Source organism: Lepisosteus platostomus, chromosome 4 (genome assembly GCF_059453375.1).
Source record: "Lepisosteus platostomus isolate fLepPlt1 chromosome 4, fLepPlt1.hap1, whole genome shotgun sequence".
Taxonomy (NCBI): Eukaryota; Metazoa; Chordata; class Actinopteri; order Semionotiformes; family Lepisosteidae; genus Lepisosteus; species Lepisosteus platostomus.
The window spans coordinates 43,682,371-43,703,655 of record NC_142614.1 but is presented as its reverse complement, the minus strand read 5'-3'; the positions used below and the strand labels follow the sequence as shown (position 1 = coordinate 43,703,655).

The following is a 21,285-nucleotide window of genomic DNA, read 5'->3' as shown; positions in this document are numbered from 1 at the left end:
TTATTGAAAGTCATTTTGTACAACATTGAGAAATGTTTCAGGAATTTAACACGTTCTATAGTTAACTTTCTGTTTTTAAAGCCAGACCACTTGACAAAAACTAGATGTTAACTGATGATAAACTGCTCAAACAGGCCTAAATTAATTAGTGCAACATGAACAGAAGAAGGGATAAGTTCTAGCTTTAAAGTTCCCAAAGAGATTTACTTTGAAAGCACAATTTTTGTGCAAGGCAATGGCCAATTTTAGGATGTTTGATCCCTCCTAAGATGGGTCTCTATTGTCTATATTAAGAGAGACCCCCTCTTTAATACCTTTGAATTCAGTTGGTTGTCTTTCCAGTCAATCTTATGTGTTTGGTAGGCATATATTCCCAAATGTGCTTTTTGTAGAAAAACCTGCTCTTTGAATACTTTTACGCAGAAGTCTCTTAATTTACACAAAATCCTTTTTTGGATATAAAGAGGGTGGGTAACTGGTCCAAGTGGCCAGAAACATTCTTCTGTATCAACCAAGTCTCTGTAGCGTGCTGATAAAGCTCTAAGATGGTAAAAGGGATTTACAGTAGGATTATTTTAGATAAAAGTTATCCTGGACCGTTCGATGTAGAATTTGAAGTTATTAGTTCCACATGCAACATAAAAATTTCCAATATTGTGTATATATTTTCCAACGCATTGTTTTGAAATGTTTTTTTGGGGAAGTTTGGGAAGTTTTGAAAAATGTGTACGATCTGTAACTACACAAACTATACTGCTCTATAATTTGACTACACATGCTATGATTTATCTTGAGCCACATATTAAAGCTTAGTGAAATATGGCAGATTGCTTATATTCTGTGACCCATAAGACTCATTAGACAATCGAATACTTTTAAAATAACTGGAATAATGCTTAGAACCAAAAATATCAGACCACATTTAAGGAACAGAAAAAATCTAAGTGTAAGATTTGAATTGTTATTTCTTAAGTACTGTGGGTACAATCACTAATAAAATACCTTACAACTATTCTTTGCAGTTGATTAAAACATCACAACACAGACTTTGAGCTATTGCTTTTTACATAAAATGTCTGACCACATCTGAAGCATTATTATGGAAGGCTTAGTTTATTGCTATATGTAACAATCAGAACATAGGAGAAAAATGCACCGCATGAAGTCAGCTATTATAAAGTTGAGCTGCCTCTGAATGCTTTATACAACTTAATCGGAGCATCAGCCTTCAAAACACATTTACACATCAATAGTTCCCATTCACGGAGTCTGTCCTTTTTTCCATCTGAATGGGTTTTGAAAGTCCAGTTCACTGAGTCAAAGGCAATGTCCAGAGTTTTTTTTTAAAAAAGAACCAAAGGATTTAAATTTTGAATGGCTTAAAAACGGTTCAGTTCAGTACACGCTGTATTTCCGCTGTCTTCTGCTGTGTATGAAGAAAAGGTTTGAAGTCTATATTCTTTAATCCAGGGAAATTATATCTGGAATGCTGGTCCCCCCGCCTCCTGTAATGACTCCAGTTTCGTTCCTGGCAGAGCCACTGCTGTGACTGCTGCTCTCATAATGGCTGCTTGTGGAAATCAGGCCTCCGCTTGTTGCTTGTTGCTGTAAGGTGCTGGGGAGGTTGTCCAGGAACATCGGAGTGCGATACTGCAGTGGACACAAAGCATGTAAAAATGCCTCAGTAACATATTGCTTCTGAAAAATTGAACTGGGATAACATCTTTTCAAGGGACGTGCCACCTCAAACCTCTTTAAAACACCAAATTAATATTCACAAACACAAAGCTATGTTCAAACTTATTACGAGACTCAAATAATTATACAATTAATTAAAATACCATCATGGGGACATAGCAATACTAAGAGAGAAATTACTCATTAAGAAATAATAAACATCCGTTACCTTCACCAGACAGGCAGGAAAAAGTTTATATACTGCAAAAATATTCTGAAGCTTTTGAGAAAATAGTGATTTGGTGAGATTTTAGATACTGACAAGATAATTATGGTAGAATAAGATAATTTGTAGGAGGTGCTACAAAACTGCGAGTCGAGGGGAAAAAAATGCCAACATGAAAACAGAAACCCCTGTGAAAAGAAAGTCCAAATACAACACCAACAACTTTTAAATTTAACCTTTATTAAATACAGTATCAAGCAGTTTCTAGAAAATAATCGCACACATTATATTTTCATATTTGAATGTATATAAATTTGTTGGGTGTTTTAATTTTAAAAACATCTAACATTCACAGACTGGAAACCACAAGCTAAATTACTCTGGTCAATTTTGCTTTTCTCAATGCTGAAATCAGTAAAAAAACTCAAATAACCTAACATAAATCTACAAAACAGGCAGTTTCAAAACAAGCAACCAGCTAAAATTACTGGTGAAATGGTTACAGTATGTAACCTCCAACTTCATGGTTACGTTTTGGGTTAAAAATTCTGAATTTCCACTTAAAACATCTTGTCCTTGTATTTTGCTTCAAACGGTACATAACTTAAGTCCATCACAACAAACTACATTACTTTTGATGAACTGTGCTTGGCACATGCTTCATTTTCAAAGTTGACAGCATGTCCAAAAACCTGAAAATGTAAAGCTAATTTTTATTTCTGGTATAAACAACTTGGGAAGTAGTCTGGTGGGTAGGATTCTCACAGAGAATGTATGATATGCTGCAAACTTTGTAGTACTGAAGAAAGATGTTACTTAAAAATTATGAAAGAATGCATTTTTTAGTGCTTTCATGCACCTTTATCAGCACTACTTGCAGATTATTCCATATTATTTTAAGTGAAGAAGTCTAGGACTTTCACTATTCTTGGCCTGGGAATCTAGTGTGGAGCCAATGCAGTGCTTTAGGGTGAACATATCACCCCCAAGGTCTTCAATTTATTGAAATTCAAGTACAGTCCCATCCACAGAATCCATCCACAAAATTTTGAGTCATTGAGGTTTTTACGTCAGAGATAGTTAGTGTAGAGACATCCACTTCAGTGTCAGGTTTAATATGGATGTAGATTTGAGTATCATCAGCATAGAAATGACTAACTCTCCTTTCCGGCTGATCCTGTTTGGTCGAAATAAACACACAGCAGCAGCCGAACCGATATCTATGGAAGCCTGTTTCCGCCAGGGAGTAAAAAAAACGTGCTATGGTATCCCGCAATTGCGACTTTGTATCTCAGAATGCCGACTTTAAGTTGCAATTGCAACTTAAAAACTCAGATTAAGACTTCAAAACCTCACAATTGCTACTTCGAAATGGCCCACATTTCATTGTCTGTCATTTTGTTATTGTAACAGATTCGGGTTCTAGGGCTTGTGCCCTCGCCTCTCCCAAGGAACAAAATCCTTTTTTACTTAAATTCTATTAGAAATTTAAAGAATTAAAAGGCAAGACATACAATGGAAATATGTAAAAAGCTTTTATAATTGTGAATTCTTCTGGATGTGAAGTGTCTATTGATGTATCTTTTTTCATATTCCGTCTCCTTATTTCTGTTGTTTAAATAAAAACTTTTTTAAAAAGCCCACCGTCCACTTTTCCATCCAGGTACCATGAAAGCCTCCCTGGAGGAAATGGGATTCCATAAAAACTAGTGTAATTAATTTGATTTTTATCAGGGTACTGTACAAGACAAGTCTTCAGGTCTATAGATCCTATGATCCTGTACGATTTATGAATATAGTGTAACGGAACGGCCGACATACAGGTTGTACGATCTGGTTGCAGTGCGGTGACAGCACAGACCTCCCCTGCGCGTAACAGGGATGCTGGCCGCCGGGGCTAAAGAAAGTCTTCTTTAGCTCAGCTGGCAAGACCTGGGTTCGAGCCAATGCAGTGAGGCATGAACTAGGGTGGGAGCGGCGAGGGCACAAGCCCTAGAACCTGAATCCATTACAATAACAAAATGACAGACAATGAAATGTGGGCCATTTTGAAGTCACTAATGTGAAATAAAAAGTCACAATTCTGAGATTTGAAGTTTAGAAATTGTAATTTTAACTTGAAAAGGTTGCCCTGACATCTGTGAAAGGCAACATTATTTTTCCACCAGGGATTCTGTCAATTAAATGTATGTAATATAATTACACATGGCCATTCTAGACTCAGCCATATGTCATAAAAATTATAAGGAATAAAGCCCTAAATTACTTTACTTACTATAAACATTTTGCTAGCATATACTTGACTTTCTACTAATGAAAATGCATTGAACCCAAATATAGGTAAGATGTGTAACAGTTTAATCTGTAAAGAACAATAAGAAAACATACCTGAGGGTCTCCTTGTATCAATGAGAATAAACCTAGACCTAAAAGGTAAATTGGAGAAATTAATCAGAAAACAGCACAAAAAATAGTGTAAAAATCCACAATCAGTGGGTGATAATATGTGAAATGGAAAATGTTTTCAAGAGCAAAGTCACATACAGGTATCTCTGCTATAACGCGATAAGATGCTTTCCTGTAAAACCTCGTGTTATGCAAAATCGTGTAATAAAAATAACAGGGCTTATGGGAAAAATAGGGTTAGCCGCAGACCATTCAAAACCTAACCAAATGTCTAACCAAAGCTTTACCAAATGTAATAATTATCCTAATAAAAATTTTAGCACAGTTTAAATACGTTAAATTCATAATAAAGAAATACTACAGTACATTTAGGACTTTACCTTGAAAAAAAGTGAAGTTCACAACCTGAAATTTTATCACCAGCACGCTTCTTAGACACATTTCTTGTCACCTTGTCCACTCATATTTACGGCAATGCAGAAGACTTAGGGAAAACAGCACGAAAATTGAGGAGCACCTCCCAATTAGCACTTCCAAAACAAAGCACATTGGACAACTGAGCATCATCTGTATACCTCCGCAGACCGCCACCTTCAACTGTGTTACTCCGCAACACAAAACAAACATGTAAGGGATGAAATCGCATATAAGACAACTTTCCCATGTAAGACATCTTTACCCTATTTACCAATCGCGTATGAGGCAATTTCCGTTTTGGAAACTCGTGTAATAGCAGAGATCACTGTAGTTCTTTGAAATTAACCACATTTCACCCATGTGAAAAAGAAAAAATCAGTATATTTAAATAAGAGATATACAGTCTGTAATTGCAGTCTAAGTATTTCAACAGTGACATTTTTTGTTGTTTTGGCTCTGTACTCCAGCACATTGGATTTGAAATGAAACAATGACTATGAAGTTCAAGTGCAGAATGTCATCTTTAATTCAAGGGTATTTACATCTATATTGGGTGAACCATATAGGAATCACAGCCTTTTTTATACATTGTCCTCCCATTTTAGAGGACCAAAAGTAAGTGGAGAATTGGTTGCTCAGTTGTTTCTTGGCCAGCTGTGTGTCGTTGCATCGTTAGTTCATGCACAAGAAAGCTATCAAAAGGTCTAGAGTTGTCTCTAGATTGTGCATTTGGATCTGGAGTCTGTTGCTGCTGTCTCTCAACATGAGGACCAAAGAAGTGTCAATGCCAGTAAAGTGGGCCATTGTGAAGCTAGCCAAAACATTAGACGTGTCAAAATCAACTGTTTGATGCATTGTTAAAAAGCAAGAACACACGGGTGAGCTTAGCAATAGCAAACGACCTGGTAGGCCATGGAAGACCAAAGTAGTGGATGACCAAAGAATACTTTCAATCGTGAAGAAAAACACCTTTTCGACTGTTGAACAGATCAAGAACACTCTCCAGGATGCAGACATAGATCTGTCAAAGACCACCATAAAGAGAAGAATACACCAGCATAGGACAGAGGGTTCACCACAAGATGCAAACCACTGGTAAGCCTCAAGAACAGAAAGGCCAGGTTCCAGTTTGCTAAAAAGTATAGAAAAAAGCCTGCAGAGTTCTGGGACAAAGTCTTAACCAGTACCAGAGTGATGGAAAGAGGAAAGTGTGGAGAGAAAAAGGAACTGCTCATGATCTAAAGCATACCACCTCATCTGTGAAACATGCTGGAGGTAGTGTCATGGCTTGGACATGTATGGCTGCCAGTGGAACTGGCTCACTTGTCATTATTGATGATGTGACTGCTGACGGCAGCAGCAGGATGAATTCTGAAAACTCATTGGATGGCACCTGGCAGCGGGACAATGACCCCAAACATACAGCTAAAGCAACTATGGTGTTTTTCAGAGCCAAAAAGCGGAATGTTCTTGACTGGCCAAGTCAATCACCCGACCTGAATCCCACTGAGCATCTATTTCACTTACTGAAGACAAGACAAGACTAAAGACAAAAAGTCCCCAAAACAAGCAGGAACTGAAATGGCTGTATTACAGGCCTGGCAGATCATCACCAGGAAAGATACCCAGTGTCTGGTGATGTCTATGGGTCGCAGACTTCAAGCAGTCATCGATTGCAAAGGATTTGCAACAAAGGACTAAACATGACCATTTTATTTAAGATTATGTTAATGTATGCAATTACGTTTGGTCCCCTAAAATGAGAGAGCTATGCATAAAAAGGGCTGCGATTCCTATATCAAGCAAGTGTGAGCCTGGTCAGTACCTGGATGGGAGACCTCCTGGGAAAAACTAAGGTTGCTGCTGGAAGAGGTGTTAGTGGGGACAGCAGGGGGCGCTCACCCTGCGGTCTATGTGGGTCCTAATGCCCCAGTATAGTGACGGGGACACTATACTGTAAAACGGGCGCCGTCCTTCGGATGAGACGTAAAACCGAGGTCCTGACTCTCTGTGGTCATTAAAAATCCCAGGGCGTTTCTCGAAAAGAGTAGGGGTGTAACCCCGGTGTCCTGGCCAAATTTCCCATTGGCCCTTACCAATCATGGCCTCCTAATAATCCCCCATCTATGAATTGGCTATATTACTCTGCTCTCCTCCCCACTGATAGCTGATGTGTGGTGAGCGTTCTGGCGCACTATGGCTGCCGTCGCATCATCCAGGTGGATGCTGCACATTGGTGGTGGTGGAGGGGAGTCCCCATTACCTGTAAAGCGCTTTGAGTGGAGTGTCCAGAAAAGCGCTATATAAGTGTAAGCAATTATTATTATATGGTTCAGCCAATATAGACGTAAATAACCTTGAATTAAAGCTGACATTCTTCACATTAACCTCGTCGTCATCTTTCATTTCAGATCCAATGTGCTGGAGTACAGAGCCAAAACAAAAATTGTCACTGTCAAAATACTTAAAGACAGCACTATTTAACAACAAAAAATGATTTTAATCTCACTAAATATGAGAATGTAGATGTAAGAATAGAAATTCTTACTTTGCATGTCTGCTGAAATTGTAGATAAGGTTGAGTGATGGAATGGAACTGCATAATCAGCTAGTGGAGAAGTTATGTATGATGTTTCCACGGTTTGGACATTTGGCACTCGCACAGTTGAAGGCTGGTAAGTTAAGACCCTGCAAAGCAAACATCAAAAAAAATATACAAAGATGTTTTATGGAAAACTGATGCCCCCAATTTTATCTGAAAGTAGCACAATGTGTTACTCCACACTAACAGCGTGGACTTGCTGTAAGGGCTCTGGACTAGGTAAGAGACTGTATATGTAAGAAAGGTCACTGTACTTCTCTCAGGACTGCTCCAGTAAATTCTCTGCTGTAAAAATGTCAGCCTTTCTCCATGCTGTCACTGTAAATGAAAATACTAATTTCATAATAAAATGAACTAAATTACAAAGAAAAATAAAATAAAATTCATGTAGACTAGCATGTTGCATAGCAAGTAACCTAAATTTAAAGTACTAAACTAACACTGCTATTTAAAAATTAAATAAGTATATGTCAACAATGGAGATTGTAGATAGTTACATCTTCCTATTGTTTGATCTAATGCATTATCACCCGCTTTCAAATAAAAAAAAGGAAAGCACAATGCCCTTTATATTATTACTGACCCTTTTCCATGCACTTCCTCAGGCTTAGACATGTACAGACAGCGTTTCTTGAGTGGTGGTATCTCCTCTTCCTCTTCTTCACCTTCAGAGGAGCTCTCTATAGTGAGATCAATTATGTCTGCCTTCTTCAAACTGCTGGGGTCACTGGCTGTCATCACTGCACAAGGCCTGTTGACAAGACTTGAACCTGCAAACATTTTGAAAAAGATTATTCCAATGTGTCTCTGTGAGACTGACTAGAAATGATCCTGAAAAGCTGCTTGTATGTAACCCTGTAGTGTTTTCCTCTACTTCAAAAACTACTTACATGATGAAGTCTTTGTCCCACAGCAAAGATAACACTTATCTCACTGTTTCTCACAGGAATTCATCTTATGAGAGTACAGACAGTATGCGTCAGGTTGGGAAATTTGCTCATTTTTAACAATGTGACAGAAAGATTGCATTAACCAGCAACTTTTAGAATCGATCAATCAACTGTACCCAATGCTATATATCCACTGATACTTTACAAAATGAAAAATGTCATACATAAAGTATCTAGGATAGTAAAACAGGTTCTTAAAACGAATGTTTCCCAATGTTTAGAAAATATTACATTTTGCATCAATCTTTAAACAGATTCAGGCAGGATACCAGGTCTTATAATTTCAAATACTAAGATCTAAACTAAAAAAGTATTTGCATCATAAACATTAGGAATTTAGAAAGGACTGGTTATTAAAGTAAGCTTGCCAAATTTTTTGGCCAGCTAAGCTAACAAGCTAAGGTAAAGTGTGATATGACACATTAAGACTTTTAAAGAAAGCCTCTGACTTAATAGATGGATAATTAAGGGGAGGAGATAACAGAGCTGAGGAGATGCGGGGTCTGTTTTATGCTAAAAGGATATTTGTTATCATATAATGATGAAGATACAATTATATACAGTATTCAACATGTTAGAAGTAAATACTGCTCTGGAATAAAAAACAGTGTCAATGTTATTTCCTGACATTTAAGAAATATTTTTCACAGTCATATTAATTTAAGGACACCCCCTTTGCCTTGGAGAAAATAATAAAAAAAAGGCTAAAGAAACTGTGAAACAAATCCATATGCATTACAGCACACAGTGCATTGAAGACTGTAAACACAGGGCAGCTCTTTATCATGGGTTGTTGGACTGAAATAAAATCCCTAGTTCTTGAAGCTGCTTGCCTGGTTTGCTTCTAGAAGTGGCTGGAAAAGATGTCTAGGTGAATTAGCTACTAGCAACCAAACAAGCAAGATGACTTCCTTTCATTTCCAACTCTTAAAACTCTTTGTGCGTAAAAGGAAACTATTTCATAAGAGGAGTTTACAAAATAAACACAGCTGTGAAGGGGATGTGGCAAACTTTTAAATTATTAAAATAAAAAAAGATAACACACTTAACATGACCAGACCTTGGGTCATAAGACAGTAAAACTATCAGGCAGGAAAACTGGACAAGGTTTTCCACAATGCACATTGGTCTTGGTTACACAGATGAAACAGGTGTGTTTTAAGCTTGTCACCTTGTATGACCACCCTTGTCAACATATAAGTAGCACAAGAGAGACTGATGCCTCATCAGGCCTAGAGCCTTGTTGTACTTCCTGCCTACAACTTACCTGTTGTTATCTGAGTAACTGAAGTTCAGAAAGGATTTGTAAAACAGCTCTCCCTGTTTATATTACAGAAATCTATACCGGTTTCAGAAAACACAGGCTTAAGCGAAACAAAATTAAAAAGTACTCTGACAAAAAACCTTACAGCACTTTACACTAGCACAGCACCTATTTGACTTCATTGTTTCCCCAGAATCTTTTTTCATTAAAATTAAGTGTTTGACCTTTCCTGTAGGTCTGTTGTCTGCATGTCATTGCCTTGTTGGTTGTGGATTTCTTGCTAGCACGACTACCCCCAGAAGACAGGGAAATACAGTGGCAATAGTCATGTGACCAAGCCCTACCTCTTATCACTTAATATTTTATTTTCAAAGGAAGTATTACTTGTGCTACATTTTAAGATCAAGCTAAGTTCAGCCAAAGGAAAACGTGCCACGTTCATTAGTGATGGAAACGGTAATCCATCTTTGTCATCTGCCATTCAGTTGTCTGCCATCCAACCTCCAACACCTTCCTAGAAAGGTAAGGGTAACTTCCCTGTTTCCCTATTTGACACACAACATTCTACAGGAACACAGGCTTCAGCTCAACTGTTAACCATGAATAAAAGCATGGGAAATTAAAAATCTAAAAAATCCCACTACCAACATGACAAGTTATTTTTAAAGGTCTTACTTTCTATTTTTGTGCTACACTGGGCCGACACTTTCAGTGTTTCTTTCTTTGGTCTCATTGGACACCAGCTGCCATCTTCCTGGAATTTAATTTCATCCACATCTGTACAGTCATTCAGGATTTCCATGAACAGCCTGAAAGAGAAAATGACATTCAAACTATACGGGTGGGCGCAACCACTGTATGTATTGATTAGCTGATGGCCTATCAGTCATTTAGGTACACTGTAGCTAGAAGAGAACAATATCTTAGAATACCTGATGGTGTGTGTATACATCTGTGTTAAATCTAATAAGAAAGTTGCCTCAACTGAGTTAGGAACGGTTAGGAAAGCTGGAATTTCCTGGATGTCACTAGACAAGGTCTACTCACCCATCAATGATCAGACTTTCGTAAGCAGCTTTCTTGTCACATACAGGACAAATCCATGTTGGTTTTTTCTCATTCATCTGAAGGTAAAGAGCAGCATCAAAGCACTGTAGATGCGAGCAGGTAACTGCACGGCATGGGACTGTCAAACGCATTTTACCAAGCTGGAGGAGAGAAGAGAAAGTGTGTGCACCCAAAGGTCAGAAACCTAATTTAGGATGGGAAGGAAATTTAACAAACTGGCATGTCATTCATTACATAAGAGAAAGCTTACTGGGCACATCAGCGAGACTCTTAAACTTGTTGTGGCAATCTCACTGTCAGGGTCTGCAGTCAGCTTTTCTTTAACTGAGGAAAAAAAAATCAAAAGTCTCATTAATACATGGAGAGAAAAAAGCACAGGATGTTTCATTTCAGCACCATTTTGGGGTTCAGAGCTCTCCATGAAGGTTTTAGCCTATTAGTGAAACAAACAAATATGAAACAAAGTAATAACCAAATTCCACAGGTTGATAATATAATAAACAGTATAATAATAGAGTATCATAGCAAATCCTACAAAAATGGTACAGCACTACAATCACTAAAACACAGACTTTTCAGTTCTTCATGTCACATGACTGGACAAAGTAACATTATAGACATGCATATGGAACAAATCTTGATGTATAAGATCAACCTTTTGAAGTTTGCTGACCATTCCAATGTGAACATGTTATAACACACAGTTTTCGATTTAAGCTGGTACAAGATTCTAAATCACAAGTCTGACACTTACTTAGAGCTCTAGAATGGTCAGGGTTTCTAATGCCTTTCATTTTTAGCCTCTGCAGAAGCAGTGAAGATGTGAGCTGCCTCACAAGGTACACAGACATAGAATATGTCTGAAAAACAGAAAACAAAAGACATACTAGATACAAAAAAATAGGCCAGCAAAAAAGCATACTCTGCTTTGCAAAAAAAAACACTCGAAAGACAAAATGCACATATTGCAATGTATTTCAATACACGCTGACATTTTATGTACTATATGTTCATCTAGGAGAAATGCTGTTGCTGAGTCAGAACAACAATATTAACAAATGAGTAGTAACAGACCTAATTAAAGATTAATCAGTGAAAGTAGTTCAATTAGGTAGCATGCTTCGGGTGTAAAATTTAAGGCATTAGATTGACACCCAAAGAAGGCTCCACAGCCAAAACGTTGCGTTTCCTTTCTGCTCTTTAACTTGTTCCTTAATCATGCATACACCTACACGTTGCAGTTAAAAGCCCTGTATGAGAAACAATCATAAGCTGTTGCATATTACAAAAGGGCAAATGGGCAATGACACTCCCCTTTAACTTAACAGTTTGAGAAAACCAAGAGGAAAACAATACAATTTTGTTTCATGACAGTTTGAGATGCAAGTTAATCTTATCCTGTAAAATACTGAATAAAGTTGTCAAGCATAAGGTGATTAGCTAAATGCATTGATTACATGCTGCTACAACAGAGTTTCCTTATTTTGCTCACTTTCTTGTTGAGTTCTTTAAGGCTGCTGTAAGGTGTTGTGCAGCTGCTTTGGAACAGACTGGTTCAGATTTTATATGGACCCTTCAGAAAATTGCTGCAAGATTCACCTTCCAATTTTTATATTCAGTTAAGTAATATTTTTTGTTTTATACCATCATGATCCTAAATTATGCACTTGAGCTGCTGTAGGCAAAAATATTTTAATCGGGCATTATTAGCCGTTTTAGAAAAAAAATTATTCTTCACAACACAGACGTTGAAGCAACCCCTTTGCAAATATAATAGAGATTTTGATTATTATGTCTTAATGAGCCTTCCTGTTCTCTGATAATCTCCCCCCTTCACATTAAGACAAGAGGGCAAGCGAAAAGCAACATCTATAAAAAAACGTTTATTTACAAAATAACTAAATATTATGATTCCCGCAAACAGATGATACTTTAAAACACTTAGCAAATGCTACATTAATTTCTTTTAATGTATACATGGGAAAAGGCCAACATACAGCACAGTGGAGGTATTTAACACAGACCAAAGATTATCTAAACAATTTTTACAACCACTGATTAGTCTACTGAATGGGGAGCTTAATCAGTCAAAAATAAATGGCACCAGTTGTAAAGGACCCTACTCTTAGTAGTAACCTTTAACATTTACTTTTTGAGCACAAAAAAGAACAGCTGCATGTTAATCTTATTCAAACAAGTAAAACATTAAAATCCCCTTTAATACTATTTTTGTCTGTTGGACATTTCACCCACAAAGGTCAAGCTTTAGAAATGTAAAACAGAAGCTTACCTTTCCAATTTCAGGTGCCCATGTGACAGAAATCTGATTAGGCACAGCGGATGATAATCTGACCGAGGAAGTAATATTTAATGGCCGGCCTTGCCTTTTCTGTTCCACTCCATTTTTAGGAGGGGGAGGATAGCCCTATAACAAAGCAAACTTTCATTTGCAAACTCATAGCAGAACATGCAAGGTGAACTACATTATGTATAACACATAGAGAGGACATACTGTACTTCACTTTCCTATAGATAGGAGTTCATGAATCAAAGCATTTACAAGATGCAAAACAAATGAAAGCATACTTGTAAAACAGTTTTTAAAGTAGATATTAGCATAACAGTATTTTGAAATAAACATTATTAAAAAGAATCATCTGTCCACAGTTCACAAACATCTAGCATATAAGGTAAAGAGAAAGAATCTAGTAAATCTAGCAGATAAAGAGAAAAAATTAGTACGTGATGTACTCAATAATTCAGATAATGTTTTTCTTCCTTTGTCCAACTGCTGTATTAGTCAGCTTTAACAGTAAAAATGTCAAGAACAAAAAAAAATGTTTACCGGTAATGGGAAGGGTTTGCCATTCACTTTTATGCACAAACTGTTTGGATAGTTGTCTTCCTGAGGGCAACTGGTCTCTGCAAGGCAAAACCTGAAGCCAAAGGTAAAAGACACACTGTAAAAATGCAACCTTGTGAATCTCCAAAAGACATGTTTGTGAACTTGTAAAATTAAGGTACACTGATGTGGATAAATGCATTATTGAATTCTATATTTTATTTATTGTAGCCACTGAAAACAGGCACGGTGGTAAAAAAAAACTTCACCTGTTAAGTGGAGTATTTAAATGGACTTTACTATTTTTTACTCAACTGTGCATTTTGCTCCATACACTGTACATGTTTCTTGGTACAATATGTCTCACAGTTCCTTTACGATTGCTGTGTCAGTTCCCCAACCACATAACATGTAATATGCAAGCAAGGCTGAGGTTAGGAGATACATTATAAAGACAAGTCTGAAAGACTGTATTTCTGACTGCATCCAGTCTTTCCAAATTACGCACTCTAAGGGTATACTCCTCGTTTTCAAATTATGTTTTGGAACAAAATCTTTTTGCATCTACACGAAACATCATATTGAAGAATGTCACATTTTTTTCTGTTCAGTTTCAAATGTGGCTCACTTAGACATGTTCATACACTATGATGGCTTATCTGTTATCAAGATCCCATTTGTATATCTATTATCAAGATCAGCATTTATATGTGACTCCTAACTTAAACTTAACAAAAGCCTAACTTAAAATGCCTGCATACTTCATTCTTCACACTCAAATCACAGTTGGCAAATTTCTTGTAACATCCACATTCATATGCTCTGTGCTTCTTTACTCTGTCGGGATTGCCCGGACTGTGACAGGTGAGGATCCTCTCTAAATTTATTGTCCTTGTCTGCTAGTCATTTGTGCCGGGGTTTTTTTTCTCTCCTGTTACTGGGTGGAGCTGAACGAGTAAGCATTCCAAAACACTTGTTGTATATGGCAAATAAAAAATCTTGAATCGAACTGCAATACACATTTTGTGCCATCGGTTACTTTAATTGAAGGAATAATATGTGTACTTCTGGAAAACCAGATGAAGCTTATAATGTCATATTAATGTGACTCATTATGAAAGGTATACTCCACATTAACATGGAGAGCCACTCCATGTAGGATCATGACACTGCAGTAGAAAAGATACCTCACACATCTTGGTACTTCCCAAAAAATAAGGTTGTACCAGGCAATACCCTCTCAGCTCTTAAACAGGTGAGTAGCTCCCCCTGTGTACCAGAAGACAAAAGCATGTTCACTTCCAAACCATTGGATTCATTCTTGTGCAGGCTGAATTTATCGGTAGTTGGAAAATGCCAGAACTGAATGGTGGGACTTGTGCTGGGACTGACATATTACAGACCCTGAATACATATCCAACTACATTGTTTTCTGAAGGGACAATCATAACTAACCCTCTCTTTACATGCACTTGTGCTTATTAATGAAAATCAAAATGTATTAAATAAACATAGGCCTATACAATTTATACCAGAAGCTTAAATGTTTATGAAGCATATCATGTTTTTAAAATAAAAAACATGTATATTTACCAAATTGTTAATGTACTATATGATGGTTTTTAGCATAAAAATGTTTGCTATTATTCAGATTGAATAATATTTAGTTGTAAGACAGTTTCTTTATACTGTATTAATTTAATATTTTGAACGGGATCAGTATTCACATTAATAACATTTGATCACAGTGGAATATTGCCCATCACAGGTGGATAGGGGTATTTTTTCTCTGGAAGACTTGCAAATTGTTACCGCTGATGGAACGTGGCAAAACGTGCAATCTTTCACTTTTGCAAGTGAACACAGCCAGTGGTGAAGAAAACTGGAATCTGCCTCCACTTACCTCAGCTGGATTTGGACCATATAATCTCTTCTTCCACCAGGGAGAAAATCCCTGAAAAAAACACATAACATTTACATTTTGCAACTACAAACCGCCCCCTGAAAAGCAAAACCTGAAATAATAATGGTTTTATTAACATGATGAAAGCACTTTTGGCTGTTGTTCAAAAAATAAATAATTTCTTAACCCTTTCCCTCTGAGACACAAAACATAAAAGCCACCTACAACCATCCCACTTTTTCATTTGGAGTCTTCGACTCACACAATAAGCAAATACTGTAGGAATCAAAGAGACTAAATGGCATCTTGTGATATGCCGTTAATATCCTGCCGTATTTCATGTCTCAAAAATCCAGGCAAGCTATAGCCACAAGGCAAGGTACACCCTGGACAGGACTCCAGTCCATTGCTGGAAAAAGAGACACACACAGACACGCACACACTCACACCAGGGACAATGTTCCCAGCTTCCAATTAACCTACCAGTACTTGTTTGGGAGGAAACCAGAGTACTTGGAGGAAGCAATACTAACCTCTGCGCCACCATGCCACACCTAATTAGTACACCTTTACTATTTTTATCTCAGAAACCAAATCAGTCAAATATAAATTTAAAGATACATTGTGTAACAAAAACATCGATCACTACAAATAAGGATGGAAAATAACTTTCACCTGGAAATGCATACTTCTCGTACTTGTTGTGGTGTCAGGGCAAAGATGAAGTACTTCTCCTGAAAGCGTTGAATACTGCTGGCACCTAAAATGAGATTTTAAGTTACCGGTTGTGTTCCCTAAGATCTCCTAATTATAATGGTAATTTCAACAGAACAGTGTGTGCTGTATTCAGGAAGCAATTTGTTCAGGGGGCCACTAGGGGAAATGTTCACCCCATCTAACTGAGAGGGTTTTGCTGAGTGCTTTACAGTTAAGCTGATTTACAAATACCAAAAAATGGTATCGGTAAATACCATTGGCAAATTAAAAAAAAAAACTTTCTTCTCCTTTACCCCTTAACTAATTCACTACAACCCCAGCATTTTTTTTTTAATTCAATATTGTTACCTACATCTCAGTTTCCTTATTTTCATGTGTGGTCCTTTTGCAAAGCCAGAGAATGATTTTGCAAAGATCATAATACAAACACAAGATATGGCTTAAAAATTATGTACCCAGCAATTCTACTACCGAGACATTTTAGCCGTGTTAGCTTCACGTCTGCTATGGATCTCTGACAAGACAGCCCAAAATGTAAGCTGTGAAAAGAAGACTACTGATGTCTCTTGGGACTGGTCATTCTCCATGCTGGCCTTCTTTCTATTCTTATAGCAAAATGCACAAATACATAAGTTGTGCAAACCTACACCACAGATTAAGCCAACTGCTCCTTCCCAATGATGATTCCAAAACTATAATCTTCAGGCAATATCTTTTCTAAGTGCAGCCATAAAACGTGTGTCACGAGGTTGGGTTGAGACTGTCACAGTCTTAAAATTGCCACTGGTTGCATTTGCAGAAATTGTTCTTATGGAAAGATTTGCTAGTGCAGACACTGCGTGGTGAAATGCTTTCACTCATTTTGCAAATTTGATTAGACCCCTCAAAATTCAGTATGATGATTGTTCAAAAATAAGATAAGGGAGATAATAAAATTATAACGCTCCTTTATGTCCTATAGTCCACAACCAGCAAAAGTGCCTAATTGTTCACAATTTACACTAGAACATCATTATCTGAATTAGCGTTGCAAAGAAAAACAGCTAAATATAAGAAATATCACTGATTGATTACTTGCTTAAAAGCAGCACCCTATTATATTTACAATTACAGTGGCCAATTTATAATAAAGTATTTTGCATGCACAGTGCAGAGCAAAGAAGAGACAGATGCTTACCCAAGCTTGAGGGTTTGATCAGGACATCCAGCACATCGTAAAACGGCAAACTTTTCAGCTGGACGTCAGGATGGACAGGCGGGATGGGAGGTGCCGGCTGCTGCATGTCGATCCCGGGCTTCGTTTCGTGCAGCAGGACAGGACTCTGCGCTGCGGAGTGCGGCGGGATCGAGACAGGCGCACGAGAATGCACACCGGCTCCGGCCAAGTCCGGGTCCACGAGGGAAGAGTTACTATTCAGGGAGAAGCCGGAGGGCTTGAGGGCAGACAAGTCGGGGAGACTTTCGATTGTTCTGGGGTAACGTCGTCTATACAGTTCCTTAATTTTGATCTGAACAGCTGGACTGCACCCACTCTTTAGCAAGTGCAAGGCTCTCAGAAGGAGTTCATGCTTGCGACCGCTCTTGTTACGTCCTGCAAAGCCCAATAAAACCTGTAGCTCTGAGACCCGAAAACTTGAAACCATATTCTGAAAAAATACAAAAAATATAAACATTTGACGGGTGTTTATTTGGTTCAGCACAACTTCAGCAAGGCAGAACACTGGGCAAATTATACTATTGACACCATAATAAAAGGATAATCTACCATCACTACAAGTGTTGAATAATCATAGCTCTTGTGCTACAGGGCTCCTTTATCATCATTTTACATCACAAGCAGAAAGGCAAGAAAAACATCACAAAGAACTAATTGAGATTAAACCACCTCCTGAAGAGCTCAAGAACTAGAAGTGTTCACCACTATAGCAATGTGCGGGTAAAGTGACAAACAAGTACAAAACACTTTCTACGGCTACAGCACCTTATGAAGCTCCAATTATTCCTATTAAATACTCAAACAACTAAATTATTTTTACTGTGTCAGTCCAGGTATGCTTCAGTGCCATCTTATGTATGAATGTAAGAATGAGGCTTACATTTCCTCCAATAACGGATTTGAATTCTTTATAAAATGAAGTACATCAAAGGCACACTGTAGACGTTAGAAAGCAGCCAGGTGTGGTTTCTGTACAGGATTTTGAGTGCATTCAGGAGAGTGAACGGTACTTTGTCTATTAGCACGGCGGGGGGAAAACGACTGTCACCTCTGGAGCAGTAGAGTTCCACCGGCTCTGCATTGCTCGCTGAGAGGCACGTAGTTTATACTCCACCCATACACATCTATAATATCCATCATCAATTTGACAATTCTCCCCCTTAACTGTGGTTTGATGACCACGTCCCTCCCAAGAAATCCCATCTGAAAAACCCACAGAAAAAAAGTAAGAAAACCCCGACTGACCCTTCATTATATGGTCCATGCTTGATTGTTCTTACTTGTTAATCCTTTTTCTTTACATTTCCTTAACAAATGTGATCGTATAGCATCTAAAATGTTAAGAATAATTCCAAAACCCATTAAAAACGGGAAAAGAAAAAAACAAGGCAGACAACACACGTACTGTAAGCAGTCCTTGTCGCAAACACACTGCAACAGAGATTAAGCAACAGTTAAAAGTTGGAATAATAAAGGGATAAAGGGCACCATAATCAGAAGCACGGAGTTCACAACAGATTGCACGGTTCTGGTGACAAAACGGTTGATCTCGAAACCGGTAGAAATGCATCTGCTGTACGGATGAAGAGGCTACTTACATGGTTTCGAGAATTGGCACAAGCTGTAAATATGTACAACACAACAGTCTAGACCAGATGTTTTGGAGGAAAAAATACCGTTCATAAAACCTAAAAACACATCTACGACAACAATGATGAATCAAATAGCAGAAAATGTGTACTTAAAGACACATCTATTAGAATTCAAAAGTTACACTCAACAGGCCTAATAATATAATTATTTTACGAGACACCAAATAAACCGTAACCTCCGACCAAAACACAAGAGGCAGACATTAACGTCTCCACTTAGTAAACTCCACTTAAAATGTCAGTTCTAATGCAACGATTCCAAAACAGTTATACCCAATCATTCCAATGTTTTACGACGATGTTCAGCGCTCTTTCTATGTAACACGAAATTAATTTAATACTTTCTCCTACCCTCAGCTCCTCAAAATCCGCCATTTTCTTTCCGCGACCATCCTGCACCGCTCCAGGGTACCACCCACGTGACTAGGGTGAGCCCTTGAAAGAACTGGGAAGCGCAACATAAGAAAGGACAAAGCGTGGGCCTATTGCATGTTATCTAAAAGGCTTTACTGGAACTGGTCACAGTGAAGGCAGAAGTGTCCATTTCTGATCGTAAACTGCAGAGATACAAAAAGAACTTTAAAGTTGCCAGTCTTGCAAATTATAATTATCAGAGTTGTGGTAGCTTGCAGTGCCACTGCTTCATTTAGAAGGCTTTTGGAAGGATATTTGAACCAGCATCCTCTACAAAACTAGATTTTCTTTTCTTTCTTTTCTTTGTTAATCCTCTCTCTTTGTGTAAGCAACTGCCTACTGTTCCACGTACTGCCTCTCCCACCAATCAGAGGAGCCCTTGTGGAAATTAATGCCTGGTACATTTAAGACAGAACGAGAAGCCATTCAATCACTCTAAATGACCCATATTTGTATTAATAAAATCCTGCAAATGAAGCTTTAAGAAATTAAGAAGATTACTGCCCATGACTGTTTGATTACCTCATAGGGCCCAAGATCAATTTGTAAAACAAAACAAGAAAAATAGTGATTTCAAATACTTAAATAATTTACATGGCAATTGGTACTGAAATGTTGGCAGAAATTTAAACAATGTGAATCTTTATACAATAATTTGAAGGTACTTTATTTAAAATGCTAACAACATGGTAAAACATCAAAATAATATGAAATATGTGAATATTTGAAATCTGTCAAGTAATGTAAGAGGCTGAATGCTTGACAAATTTTAAATCACACTCTCAAAATTGCAGATAATGATTTGAGATACAATATAAAGTGAATTTGACATAAGTAATGTTCTTACTGCAGCCCCAACTTGCAAAAAGAAAGATTTTCTATATTCATTCCAGATAAAAATAAAAAAAAAACATCTGAAACACTTTTTAAATGGAAAACTGTAACACAACCAACTGACATCTTAATGAATTCCTTCTGTTCTGTTAAGCATTTTACAAAACATAATCACACTACAGTCAGCTCAGAATCGTTACTAATATATACTATCTTATGGCAAAAGAACTATACCAGAATGAATATGAAAGTGATACCAAATACAAAGGCTTTGGAAATCATCACTGAAACTAGATGTTGCTGTGCATCCTATTGCCACAAGATGGGAGCATCACCTCATAACTGGATATGCTACAACAAAACACAGAACTTTTTCTTGTTAAAAAAATAGAAGGAATCAGAGTCATTTTAATGATCAGCAAATAACCTATTGGCATAGTGTAAACACCCACATTTTTAATTCACAGACATCATAACTGGAATTATTTTTAAATGATCAATGTTGTTGTTCCATGTTGTTTCCACTTGTGTTGTTTAGTTCATGTTTCAGTGTTCTTTCTGAAGAAGTGCACTACAATGACTTAATAGAATATTCCAAAGCTCTGTTGGTTCTGCTATTTAGAAAACAAAGCACAAAAAAAAACAAAATATACACTTGACATACAGTACTGTAAATTCCTGCGTTTAATTTACAAAGCCAAACAATAGAATAATTATGGGGTTTTGTTTGTATTTTGCATTTTCTATTTGATCAGACGGTGATGAAAATCACATTCATCACCATCAATCCATCCATTTTCCAACCACTTCATCCAATTCAGCGTAGCCGGGGAACCAGAGCCAGCGTTTGACAGGCAAAAGGCAAGGTAAACAGTGAATGAGATGCCAGTCCATTGCACACACACTTTCACACCAGAGCCAATTTTCTCAACAGCTAATTACGGTACATTACTAGTATGCCTTTAGACTGTAGGAGGAAGCCAGAGCACCCACATGAAGCTGAAGAGAACATACAAACTCCACACAGATAGCACCACATGTACAATAACTCAGGGCCCCAGCACTACAATGCAGCAAAGCCAACATCTGCACCACCG

At 37.5% G+C, this 21,285-nt stretch overlaps 1 protein-coding gene across 2 annotated transcripts; it reads right to left on the bottom strand.

Annotated features, from left to right (window-relative positions):
- Positions 1-1,094: 1,094 nt before the first annotated feature.
- Positions 1,095-19,621, bottom strand: pias2 (protein inhibitor of activated STAT, 2). 2 transcript variants are annotated; one of them, XM_088629553.1, is made up of 15 exons: positions 19,292-19,619; positions 18,534-18,619; positions 17,250-17,718; positions 16,031-16,115; positions 15,356-15,406; positions 13,456-13,546; positions 12,901-13,035; positions 11,365-11,470; positions 10,861-10,934; positions 10,590-10,750; positions 10,218-10,351; positions 7,912-8,098; positions 7,275-7,414; positions 4,292-4,329; positions 1,095-1,650 (listed from the first exon to the last, which is right to left on the bottom strand). In XM_088629553.1, the coding sequence occupies exons 3-15, from the start codon at positions 17,713-17,715 to the stop codon at positions 1,462-1,464; spliced, it is 1,857 nt and encodes a 618-aa protein (XP_088485679.1). In that variant the 5' UTR covers positions 17,716-17,718; positions 18,534-18,619; positions 19,292-19,619; the 3' UTR covers positions 1,095-1,461. The 2 variants fall into 2 exon arrangements, with proteins under 2 accessions (XP_088485679.1, XP_088485677.1); XM_088629551.1 differs by lacking the exon at positions 18,534-18,619 and having other exon boundaries at positions 19,292-19,621.
- Positions 19,622-21,285: the final 1,664 nt, after the last annotated feature.

Coding starts and splice junctions, on each gene's coding strand:
- pias2 (XM_088629551.1), bottom strand. CDS start 19,315: ATGGCGGATTTTGAGGAGCTGAGG. Junction 10,751..10,860: donor GAGTCTCGCTGATGTGCCCA/GTAAGCTTTCTC, acceptor TCTCTCCTCCAG/CTTGGTAAAATGCGTTTGAC. Junction 8,099..10,217: donor GTGTAGCACAAAAATAGAAA/GTAAGACCTTTA, acceptor AAATGTTTGCAG/GTTCAAGTCTTGTCAACAGG.